The sequence below is a fragment of the Amaranthus tricolor genome, chromosome 1 (genome assembly GCF_026212465.1).
Source record: "Amaranthus tricolor cultivar Red isolate AtriRed21 chromosome 1, ASM2621246v1, whole genome shotgun sequence".
In the NCBI taxonomy this organism is placed as follows: Eukaryota; Viridiplantae; Streptophyta; class Magnoliopsida; order Caryophyllales; family Amaranthaceae; genus Amaranthus; species Amaranthus tricolor.
Genome location: NC_080047.1, coordinates 11744153 through 11760777, shown reverse-complemented (window position 1 = coordinate 11760777; position 16625 = coordinate 11744153). Strand labels below are relative to the sequence as shown.

General features: G+C 42.8%; 1 protein-coding gene across 1 annotated transcript; it reads right to left on the bottom strand.

Annotated features, from left to right (window-relative positions):
* Positions 1 to 13491: 13491 nt before the first annotated feature.
* Positions 13492 to 16383, bottom strand: LOC130828370 (uncharacterized). The gene is made up of 5 exons (XM_057694370.1): positions 16310 to 16383; positions 15387 to 15970; positions 15193 to 15314; positions 14578 to 15123; positions 13492 to 14505 (listed from the first exon to the last, which is right to left on the bottom strand). Exons 1-5 carry the CDS (start codon positions 16381 to 16383, stop codon positions 13492 to 13494), a joined length of 2340 nt encoding a protein of 779 aa, XP_057550353.1.
* Positions 16384 to 16625: the final 242 nt, after the last annotated feature.

Genomic DNA, 16625 nt, shown 5'->3' with positions numbered 1-16625 from the left:
TTTTCTGATTCCTGCGTTCCTTAAAGAAGTTTTCATTTGCTACTTTAGGTGTATTAATTGTTATTCTCATAATTTTTTTTATTTATATTATAAATTTTGGACAAAAATAACCTTGTTCATCTCCATTTTAATATTTTTAATAATGTTTAGGGTCTCCACATATCTTTCATTAACTTTATTTTAGCATTTTTATATTTTTCTTATGGTCCCTTTATGTTTCGCGCTAATTTTTTTTAAAATATTTTTTTTATTAGTTGTGCTCGTCCCATATTTTTTCCACTAAAATTCTTTTAATATTGTTTTGATGTTTATGATCTCTACTCATCCTCTATGAAATTTATTATTTAATAAAATATTATATCAACTATCTAAAGTATTCTATTTTCCTTAAACTCTGTGAACATTTCTTATGAGAACTTCATTAGGGAACGAAAAGAGCAGTTATTAAAGTTATCTATTTGTTTTTTTACTATGATCAATCACTCTTAATTTGTAATCTTAGTTTGTAATTGTTCTTAATATTCTATAAGTTCAAAGATAATTAAAACAAAGGTGGGACAATGGAAACTCTTCTCCTTTAACAAAGCCTTTATTTCCCATCTTATGTTTGTTCATGACCTTTATTTGGACAAAAACAATTGTCGGAGTTAGAAAAGTACTCGATGAATTCAGTATAGAGTTTGGTCAGTCCGCTTACCTAAAAAATGCTCTCTTTGCTTTTACACAAGCTGAGATCTCCCAATAATTGCTTGGCATCCCTATATCTAACTATTTCTTGGCTCGTATCTTGGGTTCCCACTTCAAGACAAGAGGCATGCCTAATAGCCATAGACTTGGCTCCTGGTCCCCTAGAATACTAAACTTGAAGGGGACACATGTATAATCCGAGTATAACAAAAGAGTGTATGTATTACCTTTCGAAGAAATTCAAGAAAATCTAATTTAGCTAGTGTATATGTTTACTTTGGGCTGAATGACTGTGAGTTGCCAATTATTACTACAACACGTGATTGCTATGTCAAAAATCAAGCAGAGCTCATGGCTCCATTCAAATCATTCAAAAAAGCAAAGTGACTCAATGGTATGGTATGGTAGGTAAATTATATATAAATATGAGTAAGGTAAATATACATTGTGATAGCCAAAGTGCCTTAGTACACTAACAAAAACCAAAACACCTTTCATATAAGAACCAACACATAGATATCAAATACAACTTCATTCAACATGAAAGTGACAAGATGAGGTTGGAATTGGTGAAATTAAGTTGATGGATATTTTTCTCTATAATCAATCAAGCTAGCCACTAACAAGCAAGGACGGAGGACGTAATCCTATCAGGGTCGACCCTAGGGGTAGTTAAGTAGTGCCGCTGCCGCCCAGAGCCCAACATACCTAGGGGCATATTATCTATATAATCCATGAGTCTACGATAGATATTTTTAGGAAAAAGTTATGTATGCGAGAGGAGGAAGAAGATGAATCTTGAAGAAAACAAATTATATTTTTGTTAGAGCAAGCACCAAATTCTGACGCGTGTTCTATTTTGTTACGAGTTTTCTTTGGCTTCAAGAATTTGGTCCTAGGGCTTCTAATATGCGTTAGGCTATATAAGATAGCCTTAGAACATCACTAAAAGTAAGAGGAGAGGCAAATACATTAAAGAAGCTAGGGCATCGGCTATTAGAGTGTTTTCTTTGTATTAGTGCCATTTGTGGAGTTTTACCATTACAGGTGAAACCTTTATGGGTCAAGAGTAAGCACTTGACTATTGTAAGTTGAGTCATTAGTGTAAATGAGATTATATTAGTGATAGGATACTTTATTTGAAGGGGAGGTATCCATTGGTACCTCATAAACACATTGTTGTTGTTGTTGTTGTTTGTTGTGTCTCTTGTTTATGCTCTATTTTTCCACTGAACTTCTAACCATTATTCTACCATTGCTGGGTCCGAGTCATTCTCTTTCAATTGGTACAGAGCTTGGTGTGTTTTCTTGGGGTATTAAGTGAGGGAAGGCTTGGAGATAGGTAGAAGAGAAATGGTGGAAGTTGAGAATTGTTTGGATGGTTTGTTGAAAACATTAGGATTTTTTGAAACCTTGGCAGAGAGAAAATTAGTGGCTAATCAAGAGATGGAGAGATTTTTAATGGAGTTCTCAAGAAAGAAGCTAAGGATAACTTATTAACAGTGGTGGTAAAGCAAAGGCTAGTGATAGAGTCTATGTTATTGAGAAATGAAAAACTAAAGAGAGCTACTAGGGGTAGTAGCATTGTTGAAGAAGTACCATTCATGGAGGTTGGTATGAAGGTTGATGATACTCCATCTATGGAAGATGGAAAGGTCATTTAGAGAAATCCCTCAGAGGAGAGGAAAATCGGATCAAGAAGGCAAGGGTTGAGTATGGGGATAGAGTGTGCTTTCATTGCCGCAAGAGATGCCATATTCAATACACTTGCAATAAGTTGAAGAAGGACCTTAGAAGTTTGAAACTTTTGAGGGAGATGAAGAAGCCGACAATGGAGGTTGGTGATGGAGAGCAGCTCAAAGGGAAGAAGAGAAAAGTTCCATTTGAGAAAGTGAAAAAGGAAACAACATTGAAGAAATGGGTTTTAGAGAAGGGTGAGCTCCCAAACCTTGATGATGAGGGTCTTGTGAAGAAGACCAAGAATAATGTTGAGGATGGTCATGTGCTATTGGCCAAGTGTGATGATGATGGTGATTGGGTGTTTGACTCTGTACACCCATATCATATTTGTAGAAATAAGAGCTTGTTTACAAGGGTGATGGCTTGTGAGCATGAGAGAATGACCTTGCCTAGTGGTGAGGAAGTTGTGATTGAGGCCATTGGTGAGGTGCATTTGAGAATGCACAATGGCATTGTAAGGAAGCTTAGAGGTGTGAGATACATTCCTAAAATGATGAGGAATCTAGTCTCATTGAGGAGATTAGAGAAGATTGGGTACACCATGAAGACTCAAAGTGATAGAGTCTTGAAGATGGCAAAGGGGTGCTTAGTGCACTTGAAGGGAGTGATGGGCAACAATGGCCATGTGTTGCTAAGGAGTGGAGGTTTGCATCATGTTGAGAGGGGTGCAAGGCCTAAGTCACGGAGAGTGACATTTGATGATGGTGGCCACAATGATAGGTGGTGCACAAAGAAGGATGATGGGTTTGGTCTTGAGGGGGAGCTAAGACCCAAATCATATGTTGATGTGTTGGTTGGGACACCAAGAGTGGTGTCACATGTTGATGGAGGAGATTTGGGCTTGAGGGGGAGATTGTTAGAGCAAGCACCAAATCACCTTCATGTGGAGGGTCTTCGGGGTGCGGGATGAGGGTGCAACGAAGAACAAGGGTTGGTGTTGCAAGGTAGCAGCACTCACAAGGTCAGAGAGCCCGGATGAACGTCGCTCGACTGGTCGAGCGGGGTTGGCTCGGTCGAGCGGCTCAACTGAAGTTGATTTGTAGCTTCTGGTTTGGCACTCGACTGATCGAATAGCAGGCGCTCGGTCGAGCGAGCAACAGCACCCGATTCTAACTCATGATCTATTTTATTGCAGGTTTTCTTTGGGCTTCAAGAGTTTGGTCCTAGGGCTTCTAATATGTGCTAGGCTATATAAGAGAGCCTTAGAACATCATCATAAGTAAGAGGAGAGGAAAATACATTAGAGAAGCTAAGGCATTGGCCATTAGAGAGTTTTCTTTGAATTAGTGCCATTTGTGGAGTTTCACCATTAAAGGTTAAACCTTTATGGGTTAAGAGTAAGCTCTTGACTATTGTAAGTTGATTTATTAGTGTAAATGAGATTATATTAATGATAAGATACTTTATTTGAGGGGGAGGTATCCATTAATACCTCATAAACACATTGTTGTTATTGTTGTTTGTTGTGTCTCTTGTTTATGCTCTATTTTTCCACTCAACTTCAAACTATTATTCTACCATTGTTGGGTCCAAGCCATTCTCTTTCAATTTTCAATAAATAACTATAAGTGTGAATTGATGACCGCACTCTCCTTTATGGGTATGAGTTGTCATCGTCCTTCCCTCCCTAGACCCTGATCCCCTGATCATAGTTTTCCTATGAGTGGGATACACTGGATATGATGATGATGATGAAAAAGTGTGAATTGACAAAAGTAGGCATCTAAGCGTAGACTATAAATGGAATAAATGTTAACTATAAATGTGAATTGACAAAAGTAACAATTAATTTGAATGCGGCTTTGAAACACATTAATTAAAATCCCTATAAACTTGTTTCAAATAAATCTTTTTAAATTTTATTATTTTGTTGCATAAAGTAAAAATATTATTTTAAGGTGACCTATAATATATACATTTTATCCGGTACAATATTTGTTAAACTAAGAAATATGCAAGACATTCACATAATGAATATCATTAAAGTATAAGAATAAGAAGAAAATAGACGAGTACTTGTTTTAGCATAATCATAAGCCATAAGTATGAATCATAGACAAATTTGACATTTACATGATATTTTTGTTTATACGAATATCATCAATTAAGTTTTATATGACACGTCAACACTTATAATTGTAATTAATTATAATATAAAGGGATTTGCTTTTATTACTTTTTCAAACACCTATTAAAGACCAGAATTGAACTTTTATAAAGAGAGCTCATATCTTTTTATTTTAGGGAGAATCTCGTTAAATATTATGTTTTTTTTATTATTGTCAATTTGCCATTCCATGTTATTTCATTGTTTATTTAGAGTAATTTATGGGGTCTCAACCATCAACTTAAGCCTTTGCTTGAGTTGGTTCCTTGACATAGTATTAGTAGCCATCGTGACAAAAAGTCACGGGTTCGAAACTCAACCATCCCTCAAATTCAGGTAGAATATTTCGCATTAGGTATGAAGAGTTAGGAGAGTCTGTGTTGCATCCTCGCTTCTAGTCTAAAGGGCTCGCGTGTAAAGGGCGTGTTAGAGTATATAACAAAGCCTGTGTTGCATCAAGAAGCTTTCTACCATTGTTCTTGGGATTTCTTGCATTCAAAGTTGTAATCTATGATTTAGATGAAGCTTCCTTAAAAAAAAAAAGAAAAAGAAAAGAATTAAAAAAAAAAGTCAAACTGTGTTATAATCATCCTAAGTTCCTAACAACATCTTGTATAAACAAAATGGCAGGATAACCCATGATACATGAACCTGAAAATTAAACTACGAACTCTAATGTTGTTTTCTTATATTTTAGTTTTTAGTTTTATTTATTAAAATGTCATATATTTTTTAGTTATATGTTGCTATAAAATTAGTCGATTCATATTTCATGACATCATACATGTTAAATTTAGGGAAATTTCACATGATAGTATCGAACTTTTATGAAACGTTAGTGGTAGCATTTTTGTAAGATTTTTCTATATGGTAGCATCCAGTTTATGCCTTATCAAACTGCCATAGCATTTTTTGTTAAATTCTTATCAATTTCCGTTTAATTCATCATTTTGACGTTTCTAGCCTTATTAAGGGATATTCTATACGGTACACACCAACTATTGCAAAAGGCGAGTAGTAGCAATTCTTAAAATTTTTTCACAAAATAGCACTCAACTGTTGAACAATTAACTACGATAACATAATAAGGGGAAAAACGTTTATTTTCCGTCAAGTTGAGAAATTATCATTTTACCCGTGTCTTCTTCCTCCTCTATTCTTCCTCTTCATCCTTAAATCAAGTTTTCAAATTTCATAGATCAATAAATTGCATGTTAATAAATCAAACAAAACATTTTGAATCTTTTATTGTAGGATTGAATTTTAAACATCTAACGTTGTAATTGAATCTCAATCTGTTTTATTTGATTATCGGAATAAATTGGGTTTTTTTTTCTTCCTATTGTTATTATAATTTTTTGAGAAAGGTACTGTTCAGATTGGTATTGAACGAATTTCACTATATGGGTTGTCATGGTATTGTTTTTAATTAAATAATTAGCATCATATCCCTAAAATACCCTTTGACCTTTCGGGATTTGACTTTGACTTTTAGTCAATAGACTTTTTGGCTGGACCTCTTTTCTTCTTTGGCAGGCCCATGGGTTTTTACCTCCAGAATACTTAAATCCTTTGCCATCCCTCTCCTGTGGCTATCCTCCTTTTAAGGAGAATAACCACCCACCACCTTCCACTCTTCATACATGCTTGGCTCTCCTTGCTTCAGATGAATAACTGTCCATTCTTCCCCTGACCAGTCCACCTCCCATTACTCCCACTACTCCCATGTTAGTCCACTTCTTCTCAGAAATAACTCCCCTTCTTCACCATTATAAATAGAGGCTACCATCAAGGAGGGAGGATCATCTGAAATAGCTTTCCTAGTATCCTTGCTTACATTACTTCCTTAGCCTTCCTAAACTCTAGCACTAGCACTAGCAATACCAATCCCGACCTTCCTTCTTGCATTCATTCTACAATCTGTCATTCATTAATTTCCGATCTACGTTCTAACTTGAGCGTCGGAGGGGTTTTCCGGGAGATCACCCCCCGGACAAGGCTAACGTGTTGTATTGCAGGAATTCAAGTCGCTTTCTCTTATAAACCGTTTCACTTGATCACTCTTCCATCAATCTTCAGGTATTTTAAGTGTCTTTTGCACTTCCTCGTTTCATTACCGAAACAGTTTGGCGCCGTCTGTGGGGAGTTGAAACAAAAAGTCATGGCTCCTAAAAAGAATCCTACACAAACTGCAACAGTGCATAGCACAGATACAGACACTTCCGCAGGTCACGCTAACAATCAAGCCGTGACCCGTCGTGATCTGGACATGCTAGCACAAAATCTCACGGCCGCGTTCTCTGAACAACTTCGTGCCGTCATAAACAATACCCCTACTCAGCAACGAGTACTGGAAGATATGGCTGCACAGATAAAAAACCTGGAGGAACGAATCGAGCCCCATCCTGAGATACCAAAATCCCATGAATCTCAAGAAGGGAACTCGAGGACTTCCCACTCCAGCAGACATAACAAGAACAGGCGGGAAAGGTCCAAGACTTATCCACACCCTGGCACCACAGATACACGAGATGGCGACTCCAAAACCGCCACTCCAGATGCTCGAACTTTCCTAGAGAGCAAAAAACGAAAAACGTCCGAGAGCGTCCAATCCCTGCTAGATAAAAGAAGGGAGGAAAGAAAGAAGGCGGAACTCGCTGGTTCTAGCCGCCCCCTCATTTCCGCCACCATGCCGCGGAATGAGGCCACCAAGAGTGTCCTCCCCGAAGAACCCATATCATTAGTCTCCCCCCTGGCCATGGAGATACTAAATACTCCCAATCCCGGGAAAATAAAGGTACCAAACATGGCTGCTTTCGATGGCACGTCATGCCCACAGGAGCACATGACGGCGTATAAGAATCTTATGCTGTTATACACCACCAACTCATCGTTATGGTGCAAGTTCTTTCCAACTACTCTTACAGGAGTAGCTTTGACATGGTACACCTCCCTTCCCGGAGGAAGCATCCACAAGTTTGCCCAACTAGAGGACAAGTTCTTGGGCCATTTTGTAGCCTCAAAAAGGCAGGAGAAATCAAACTTCCACCTGCTTAGTGTCACTCAGTTGGAAGGAGAATCCATATCCTCTTATCTCAAGAAATTCCATGAGGCAGTGCTGGAAGTAACTGATTTGGAGGAGTCAGTTGCGCTAAACGCCCTAATCAACGGAATGAAGGCTCAACGGCTGAAGTTCCAGTTGGTTGAAAGTCAAGTAAAAACGTATGCAGAGGCCATGAAACAATGCCAAAGCTACGTCACGGCCTCGGAGATATGTCAGGCCCATGACCCGAAACGGCGTAAATCCGAAAAGAAGGAAGCCGGATCCTCTCTTCAATCCTCACGACGTAGAGAGGAACATTCTCCGAGGGGGAAGAATTACATGCCGCGTCGTCCTGGCCCACCATCTGATATGGGACCTCCACGAGCCAGACAGGTATATGTAGCAGGAGGGGAGACTAGGACGCGGAATCTGGGGGATGGAGGCAACGACCCAATGTTCAATCGAAACAGGAGGGACATTTTCTTCGCTGTTCGAGATCAATTGCCGGCTCCACCTCCTGTTACCACCCCCTCTGATAGGCGCAACTATAATCTGTGGTGTGACTACCACAAAGAACACGGCCATACTCTGGCACAATGCCGCGAACTAAAGCGCATCTTGCATCAGTTGGCTGACGAGGGAAAACTGTCCAGGTTCATCAACAGGAGAGATTATGATGCTGGAAGAGAAGGAGAAAGGAGGCTATGGCAACAAAAACGCCGATCCCCCAAGAGGAACGAAGCCAGACGCGAAAGTTCCGACACCCAAGGAACTATCAACATGATTTTTGGGGGATACACTGAGGAATATCCCACCATCCGCGCGGCAAAAAACAGCGTCCACACTTTGCTGAAAGGACCTCCCATGGCCGCATCTAAAGGACCGGTCATGAAGTTCGATGCCACGACTTCCCAGCCGCTGCAACAACCCCATACCGACCCCCTGGTAGTCACTCTTAAAATCGGGCAAATGAAAGTCAGACGGGTGCTGGTAGATACGGGAAGCACGGCTGATCTTATTACAATGGAATGCTTGAGAAAGATGAAGTTCGAGGAGAAGCACTTGCAACCCCTAGACAAACCACTGATTGGGTTTGGAGGGAGTCGGGTCATTCCGTCGGGAACGATCATTCTCCCCGTACGGGTAGGGGAGAAAAATGAAAGCCGTACCATGCCCATACGGTTCACAGTGGTAGATCTCAACTTTCCCTACAATGCCATCATGGGGCTCCCACTCATTAACAAGATCAAGGCAGCCATCTTTCCCCATCAACTCCTGCTGCAATTCGAAACAGATAACGGGCAAGTTGGCATTCTGAAAGGAGACCAGGTGATGGCTCGCCAATGCCTCGTTAACACCCTGAAGCGCAGGTCTTCCGAGACACCTGCAAAAAGAAAGAGGGAAGACAAGGTCCCCGCTGTCATGAGCGTATACAGGGAAAATCCCAACACGCATGAAAGGCCCCGCCCCATAGAACGATACGAGGAAGTAGATATGTTCAAGGGGAAACAAATCAAGATAGGGAAAGATCTTCCTGACACGGTCAAGCAGGACATAGTGGCCACCATTGCTGAATTCCGCGACGTCTTTGCTTTTTGCACGGAAGAAATGCCTGGCATCCCTACCAGTGTCGCGTGTCATAAACTTGACATCAAACCAGGCCATAAACCCGTGAAACAAAAGCTACGACATCAAGGAAGAGAGCGGACTGAGGCCGCGAAGGAGGAAGTTGAGAAGTTATTGAGAGCCGGATTTATCAAAGAATGCCAATACTCAGAGTGGCTATCCAACGTTGTTCTGGTAAAAAAACCAAATGGTAAATGGAGGATGTGTGTCGACTTCACGGACCTGAATAAGGCATGCCCCAAAGACGATTATCCACTTCCAAAGATAGATCGTCTGGTCGACTCTACGGCAGGCCATGCATTATTAAGCTTCATGGATGCCAACGCCGGCTATCATCAGATCCCATTGGCCACCGAAGATCAACCTCACACGGCCTTCATTACTAGCACAGGGGTCTATTGCTACAAGGTCATGCCCTTCGGATTAAAAAACGCGGGAGCAACTTATCAGAGGATGGTCAACAAGGTCTTCCAATCTCAGATTGGACGGAATTTAGAAGTATATGTGGATGATATGATCACAAAGAGCAAACAAGCAAGTCAGCACGCCGCGGACTTACGAGAAACCTTCCTTACCCTTCAAAAACACCAAATGAAGCTTAATCCCGACAAGTGCGTGTTTGGAGTTACCGGAGGTAAGTGCCTCGGCTTTCTGGTAGACGAGCGGGGCATTGAAGCAAATCCCGATAAGATCCGGGCCTTACAAAACATGAGATCCCCACCTCAGTAAAAGAAGTACAAAAACTCACGGGGTGCATAGCCGCTCTCGGAAGATTCCTTTCCAAGTCTGCGGATAAATGTTCCCCCTTCTTTAAGACAATAAAACAACAGAAGTTCGAGTGGACAGCAGAAGCAGAAGAGTCCTTTCGCCAACTCAAAGAACACCTGTCCACATTACCGAAACTAGTTTCTCCCATCAAAGGGGAGAAACTAGTCCTATATGTTTCTGTCTCCGAGTATTCGTTATCCGGAGTACTGGTTGCGGAAAGGGAAAAGAAACAGTTTCCCGTATACTACGTGAGTCATGCATTCCGCGGCTCTGAGGGAAACTACGGCGAAGTCGAAAAAGTCATATTCGCAATCGTTATGGCAAGCAGAAAATTGAAGCCCTACTTTCAATCCCATCAGATCATCATCCGGACTGATCAACCTTTGAAAAAGATACTGGAAGGAAAAAACAAGTCAAGCCGCGTCACAGATTGGGCAAACCAGCTAGCGGATTTCGGTATCGAATACGAGCCTCGAACGGCAATCAAAGCTCAAGCTCTGGCTGATTTCATTGCTGAAAGTACCTTCCCCTGTCATCCTGAACCCAATCAGAAGTGGAAGTTGTATGTAGATGGGTCCTCAACACAATCAGCTAGTGGAGCTGGACTCCTCATCATGTCTTCCGCGGGGGTCCGTATGGAAAGAGCAGTCAGGTTCGAGTTCGCAGCATCTAACAACGAGGCAGAATATGAAGCATTATTGATGGGATTGAGAATTTGCTACGAAGCGGGAGCGAAAAACTTGTCCGCTTTCTCTGACTCCCAATTGATCGTGGGACAAGTCAACGGAGAATTCGAAGCAAAGGATGATAGCATGAAGATGTATTTGCAGCAGGTGAAAGAATTTGTTCAAAAATTCGACAAGTTCACATTGGAGCACATTCCAAGATCCCAGAACGCACAAGCTGATTCCCTAGCAAAACTGGCCAGCTCAGCAGAAACATCCGCGGCTCGAGACATTATCTGGGAAGTACTTCCTAATCCCAGCATCAACTTCATGGTCAACACCATCGACAGATCAGATACATGGATGGAACCGTACATCGAATATTTGCGAAATCAGACGCTTCCCCAAGATAAAAGCCAGGCCAATATGCTCCAGAAGAAAGCAAGATGGTTCGAACTCCACGAATGAACGCTCTACAAGAAGTCGTATACACACCCCCTCCTGAAATGTGTATCCCCTGAAGAAGGAAACTATATCCTTCGCGAAATACATGAAGGAGGATGCGGTATACATCAGGGAGTGCGAACTGTCATCGGGAAAGTCCTGAGAAGTGGATATTATTGGCCCTCACTCCGAGAAGACGCGGAATACTTGATCAAGAGATGTCCTGAATGCCAATACCATTCAAAGATAGGAAGGAAGCCGTCTAATTACTTGACTGCCATACAAGCCGTCTTGCCTTTCGACAAGTGGGGCATGGACCTCCTTGGTCCCTTCCCTCCGGCAAAAGGGCAACGCAAATTCATCATTGTGGCCATTGATTATTTCACAAAATATGTAGAAGCGGAAGCCCTTAGTTCAATCACGGACAAACAAGTCTGTCAGTTTATATGGAGAAATATCATCACAAGGTACGGCATCCCCCGGGTGATCATAACAGATAATGGAAGGCAGTTCGTCAGCAAGAACACTATCGAGTACTGCGACAAATTTAACATCCAGATCAGATTCAGTTCAGTATCCAGGCCGCAAACTAACGGTCAAGTGGAGTCCGCAAACAAAGAGATCCTGAATGGCATTAAGAAGAAGATAGAGGGAGTCAAAGGTAATTGGGATGAAAAACTACCAGGCATCTTATGGGCAAGCCGAACAACCATCAAAGACGCAACGGGGCATACACCTTTCTCTTTAGTATATGGATCTGAAGCCGTGCTCCCAGTTGAAATAGGCATACCCTCTACAAGGGTCACCTACTACTCACACGACGAAAATGAGGAAGGAAAAAGAGCAAACTTAGATCTGCTGCCGGAAACAAGAGGAAACGCGATGCTGAGATCAATAGCACAAAAACAGAAGATGATCCGTAGCTTCAATCGCCACGTAAAAACCAGACGCATTCAAATGGGTGATTTGGTCCTTCGAAAAATAGAAGCTACGGGAAAGATCGTGGAAAAAGGAAAGTTAGGAGCCAAATGGGACGGCCCTTTCAAAGTCACCCGCATCATCAAACCGGGAACTTTCGAACTAGAAGACATGAAAGGGAAAAAACTACCCCGTCCATGGAATGGAGACCACCTAAAGAAATTCTACATTTAATAAAATTTGCAAGGGGCAATCAGTTACTAGTATCAGTGTTAGCAGCATCAATCCGCGACTACACTCATCCCGCAACGTAGTTGCGTTGTCATTCGAATTCACTTTTGTATTCTTATCAATCCTTTATAACAGAAGTTTCAATTTCAGATTATCTGGCACCTATGTTCGCAACTATTTGGTAAAAATCTATTGCAAATCTTATTAAATCAGTAATATCCAAAAGTCGGACCCCTTGAGAGAGGTCCCATTATCAAGTTATTCTAAGTCACTAACGAACCTATGACTTCGACAAGTCGGACCCTCAGTTTGGGGTCCCCCTAGTTCAAAACATTCTAAGTTTTTACAATGATGTTTCCCAACCGGGACATCGATAAGTCGGACCCCCAGTTTGGGGTCCCCTAATTCAAAATATTCTAAGTTTTTACAATGATGTTTCCCAACCGGGACATCGATAAGTCGGACCCCCAGTTTGGGGTCCCATAGTTCAAAATATTCTAAGTTTTTACAATGATGTTTCCCAACCGGGACATCGATAAGTCGGACCCCCAGTTTGGGGTCCCCTAATTCAAAATATTCTAAGTTTTTACAATGATGTTTCCCAACCGGGACATCGATAAGTCGGACCCCCAGTTTGGGGTCCCCTAGTTCAAAATATTCTAAGTTTTTACAATGATGTTTCCCAACCGGGACATCGATAAGTCGGACCCCCAGTTTGGGGTCCCCTAGTTCAAAATATTCTAAGTTTTTACAATGATGTTTCCCAACCGGGACATCGATAAGTCGGACCCCCAGTTTGGGGTCCCCTAGTTCAAAATATTCTAAGTTTTTACAATGATGTTTCCTAACCGGAACATCGATAAGTCGGACCCCCAGTTTGGGGTCCCCCTAGTTCAAAATATTCCAAAAGATGTTTCCCAACCGGGACGTCGATAAGTCGGACCCCCAGTTTGGGGTCCCCGAGTTCAAAAGAAAATCCAAGTCTCCCAAAAAGATTACCCGCGACCGGGACATCGACAAGTCGGACCCCCCTACTGGGGTCTGAAGGCTGAAAACATTCTAAGTCCAAATTTCCTTGATGTCGCCTATACGTGACATCGAAAAATCACGTCCTTTAAGTAGTATTCCGTGGCCTCAGAAGAAAGAAGCCACGGCTCAACAAATAGAAGCATGGATATCACGAAAAATCAGGAATATATACATCGAATATTCAAAATATAGTTGAATGTTTACAAAAAAAACAAAGTTACTAAAATACAAGATTATACATCGTCAAAAAAGGCCTCGACATCTTCACCCGGCGGCGGAGGAGATTCGATCCTTCCCTCTTCAAAACTCGGGGTGAAGCTGACATAATCTTCAACATTGAACGGCTCCACCCCGATCTCAGACAACTCCCGGGACAAGCTCTGGAGGTTCCGGCCTCCGTCAATAATGAGATTCGATAGATCAAGGCATAGAACCTCCAGGTTGGAGAGCGTCAAGTTCTCTGGGACATCTGACGCCGGAGGAGAAGAGAGAGCCAGCTGCTCCAAGTCGAGACTTAAAGCCTCCCTCTCAGCCTCGGCATTTATCTTTTCGGACCAGGCCCTCTTTTCGGCCGCGTCCCAGACCGTGTCGACCAGTACCGCCGACTCCCCGTCCAAGACAGGAGCAAGGTTGGACAAAGCTTCACTCCCCTTTTGTTCAGCAGTTTGCTGAAGGGAAGTAAAATCCATGCCCAACTCTGCGGCAGCCAGACGATACTTCTCGTCACTAATCATGGTTCCGGCCTTCACCATCTCGGCCGTCAGATCTCCGAGAAACTTCGACGCTTCCGGCTCATCCGAGAGAAGCCAATCTCGAGCTATCCGGGCCTTCCTGGTTAGGCACAATTTGTATACTTTAGCCGCGGATAGAATCATTTTGAAGTGGGAAGAATCGGCCGACACTTGCTGCATTAGTCGCTGGTTCTGATGAACGAGCTTGGCATGAGTATCCATCAGCAAGCCGACCTCATGGCTGATGCTCGCGGACCTGGTGGAAGCAGCATCCAAGTTCTCGACGATCTGATCCAGCTGCTTCCTCGCCCTTTCCCGCCATTGTTCGGTTCTGACCAAGCGTTCTTTCAGCTCAGAGCACTTGGCCAGTTTTTCTTTGAGGCTCGGCAGGTCCTCCCGCAGTTTTGTTAATTCTTCGTTCAGCTCTTCGCAGCGGGAGGTAAGGGCGGCCATGGTTTCCTGGTCCGCGGCACTTTGACGGTTGGCGTCGAGCTCAAAGGCCAACCGTATGAACGCCTGCAAAGGAACGATTATTAAAGAAATCCGGAAGCAAAAAATAATCATATTACTGAGTTTAAAAGTTATTACCTCCGCCGCCGAAGCTTGTGCTTGACGCACCCTATCACGGGGGGGCATAGATTCTAAAAGGTCGACGTCCACTTTGCTGATTAAGTTGGACGTCGCCCTGTTAAAGCGGACTACTAAGCCCTTATGCCCCAGCTCCGGAAAGGGTGTGTCGCGTCGAAAAGGGGAAACCTCCCGACGACGGTAAACCTCGGCATACTGAGAGGAGGGAGCCGCGGAAGATTCCCCCATTTTCTCCTTCCCTTTATCTGAAGATGGCCGTGGAGAGTCTTGAAGGGGCGAGGTCTCCTCTTCAACTGGCCTTATTTGGAGGGGCCGGGCGGTAGGGACCGCGCCCACGGAGGGCCTCTTTGCCGACTTCTCCTTGTGGGAAGAAGAATCCCGCTTCCTCTTCTTCTTCCCACTCTTTTTTGTCGCACCCCTCGTCTGAGGAGGAACCACCTTCTCAGATTCATCGGGGATATGAACCTGCTTTCTTTCTTCAAGAAGTCGGAGAGCCTCTTGCTCCGAAGGCACGTCCTCCAGACCCTTCTCCACGGTTGCCGAGTCCTACAAAAGAAGAGGTTAGGAAGAATCAACAAAAATCTTTTTTCAACAGAACTTTGTATAGAGATATACCTTTGGAGGAAGGGGAAGAGGCTTATCCTCGGCCCGCTGGATGGCCCCTGAAGCAAGTCTCAGAACACTGAATTTCTTCATTAGTTCAGGACTCTTGGCTCGAAGATTTTGCTTGGCTATCCCTGTAGAAGCATGAGTTAGCAACAGTCAAACGTACTATAGAAAAGGAAAGGAAGAAACTCGGCAACTCTTACTCCGATCGATAGCCAAGCTAATGCCGAAGGCTGAGAGGAGGTTCTCATTCTCCAGCTCAGGACGACCAGGTATCCAATTAAGTTGGACGTTCATTGGTTTCCTTCCCAATTGAACGTCCATCTTTGCATATTCTATGATCACCGCATCGTTAAAGGAACATTGCGGGATCCCATTATTAAAACCCGAGAGATTGGGCTTTATATCAAAAGAGGTCTTGATATTCCATCCCTCTGAGTTGTATAAGTATGCGAATTTTGTCCTATACCCCTTCTGGTTATCGGGGAGGTCTTGGACTATCTTCAGTCCTCGACGGTGGGTGAAAGTAATCCAGCCACAGCCGTATGATTGGGAATTACATAGGCGGGCTCTGAATATATATCTAAAAGCTGTGAGTGTTGGTGGCACGGCCAAAACTTTACACAAGATCAAAAAGGCCACCATACAACCCCAGGCGTTCGGGTATAACTCGGGCACTGAGACGTCCAAAAACTCTAACACCTCTCTAAAAAACGGGTGAAGAGGAAATCTAAGCCCTAATTCAAAAGAAGGGAAGTATACGTCTATACAATGTGGAGGGGGAAACCTAACGGTGTCATAATTCCCCGGGGTAATAATATTTATGTTATCTTTTAAACCCCATTTTTGAGAGATGGCCTCCCGACGGTTGTCTAGATCTCTCTTAGTCTGTGCGTCAATAAAGTAATTTAGAGGCCCGCCGTCTGGAATGTAGAATGGAGGAGGAGCTGGCGCCGCACTCTCTCTTCCTGAAGACTCGGCTGATCCTTCAAGGTTTTCCATATCTACATACAATAACCCTTCTAGGTCAGGATTTATTCGCGGCAAGTAATTTGGAAAGAAAGCAATGCTCACTTCCCAAGGAGCAGTTTTCATAATCTCCGGAGGGTATATAGGAGATACGGACGACTCATCCCCAGCTTTTATTGGTTCATAATGGGGGGTAATTCTCACTGAACTACTTTCATCCGAGTCATCCATTGGTAAACCCTTTTTATTAAGACGCCTACGTACTATCAAAGGAGTTTCCGGCAAGTTAGTAGGGTTGGTGTCTGAGTTAGTAGTCGCGACATCCATGATAATAATAAAGTAAAAGCCGAAACTTGTAAAGAATGGAGACTAGATTCATAAACAAATTCAAAGTTCTAGGCTAGCATTCATGAACAGATTGAAGATATTCAAGAAATTCGAGAACAGTTTGAAGAATAACTTGAAGAAATTCG

Coding starts and splice junctions, on each gene's coding strand:
- LOC130828370 (XM_057694370.1), bottom strand. CDS start 16,383: ATGGATGACTCGGATGAAAGTAGTTCAGTGAGAATTACCCCCCATTAT. Junction 15,315..15,386: donor TAGCTTGGCTATCGATCGGA/GTAAGAGTTGCC, acceptor ATGCTTCTACAG/GGATAGCCAAGCAAAATCTT. Junction 15,124..15,192: donor CTCTTCCCCTTCCTCCAAAG/GTATATCTCTAT, acceptor CTTCTTTTGTAG/GACTCGGCAACCGTGGAGAA.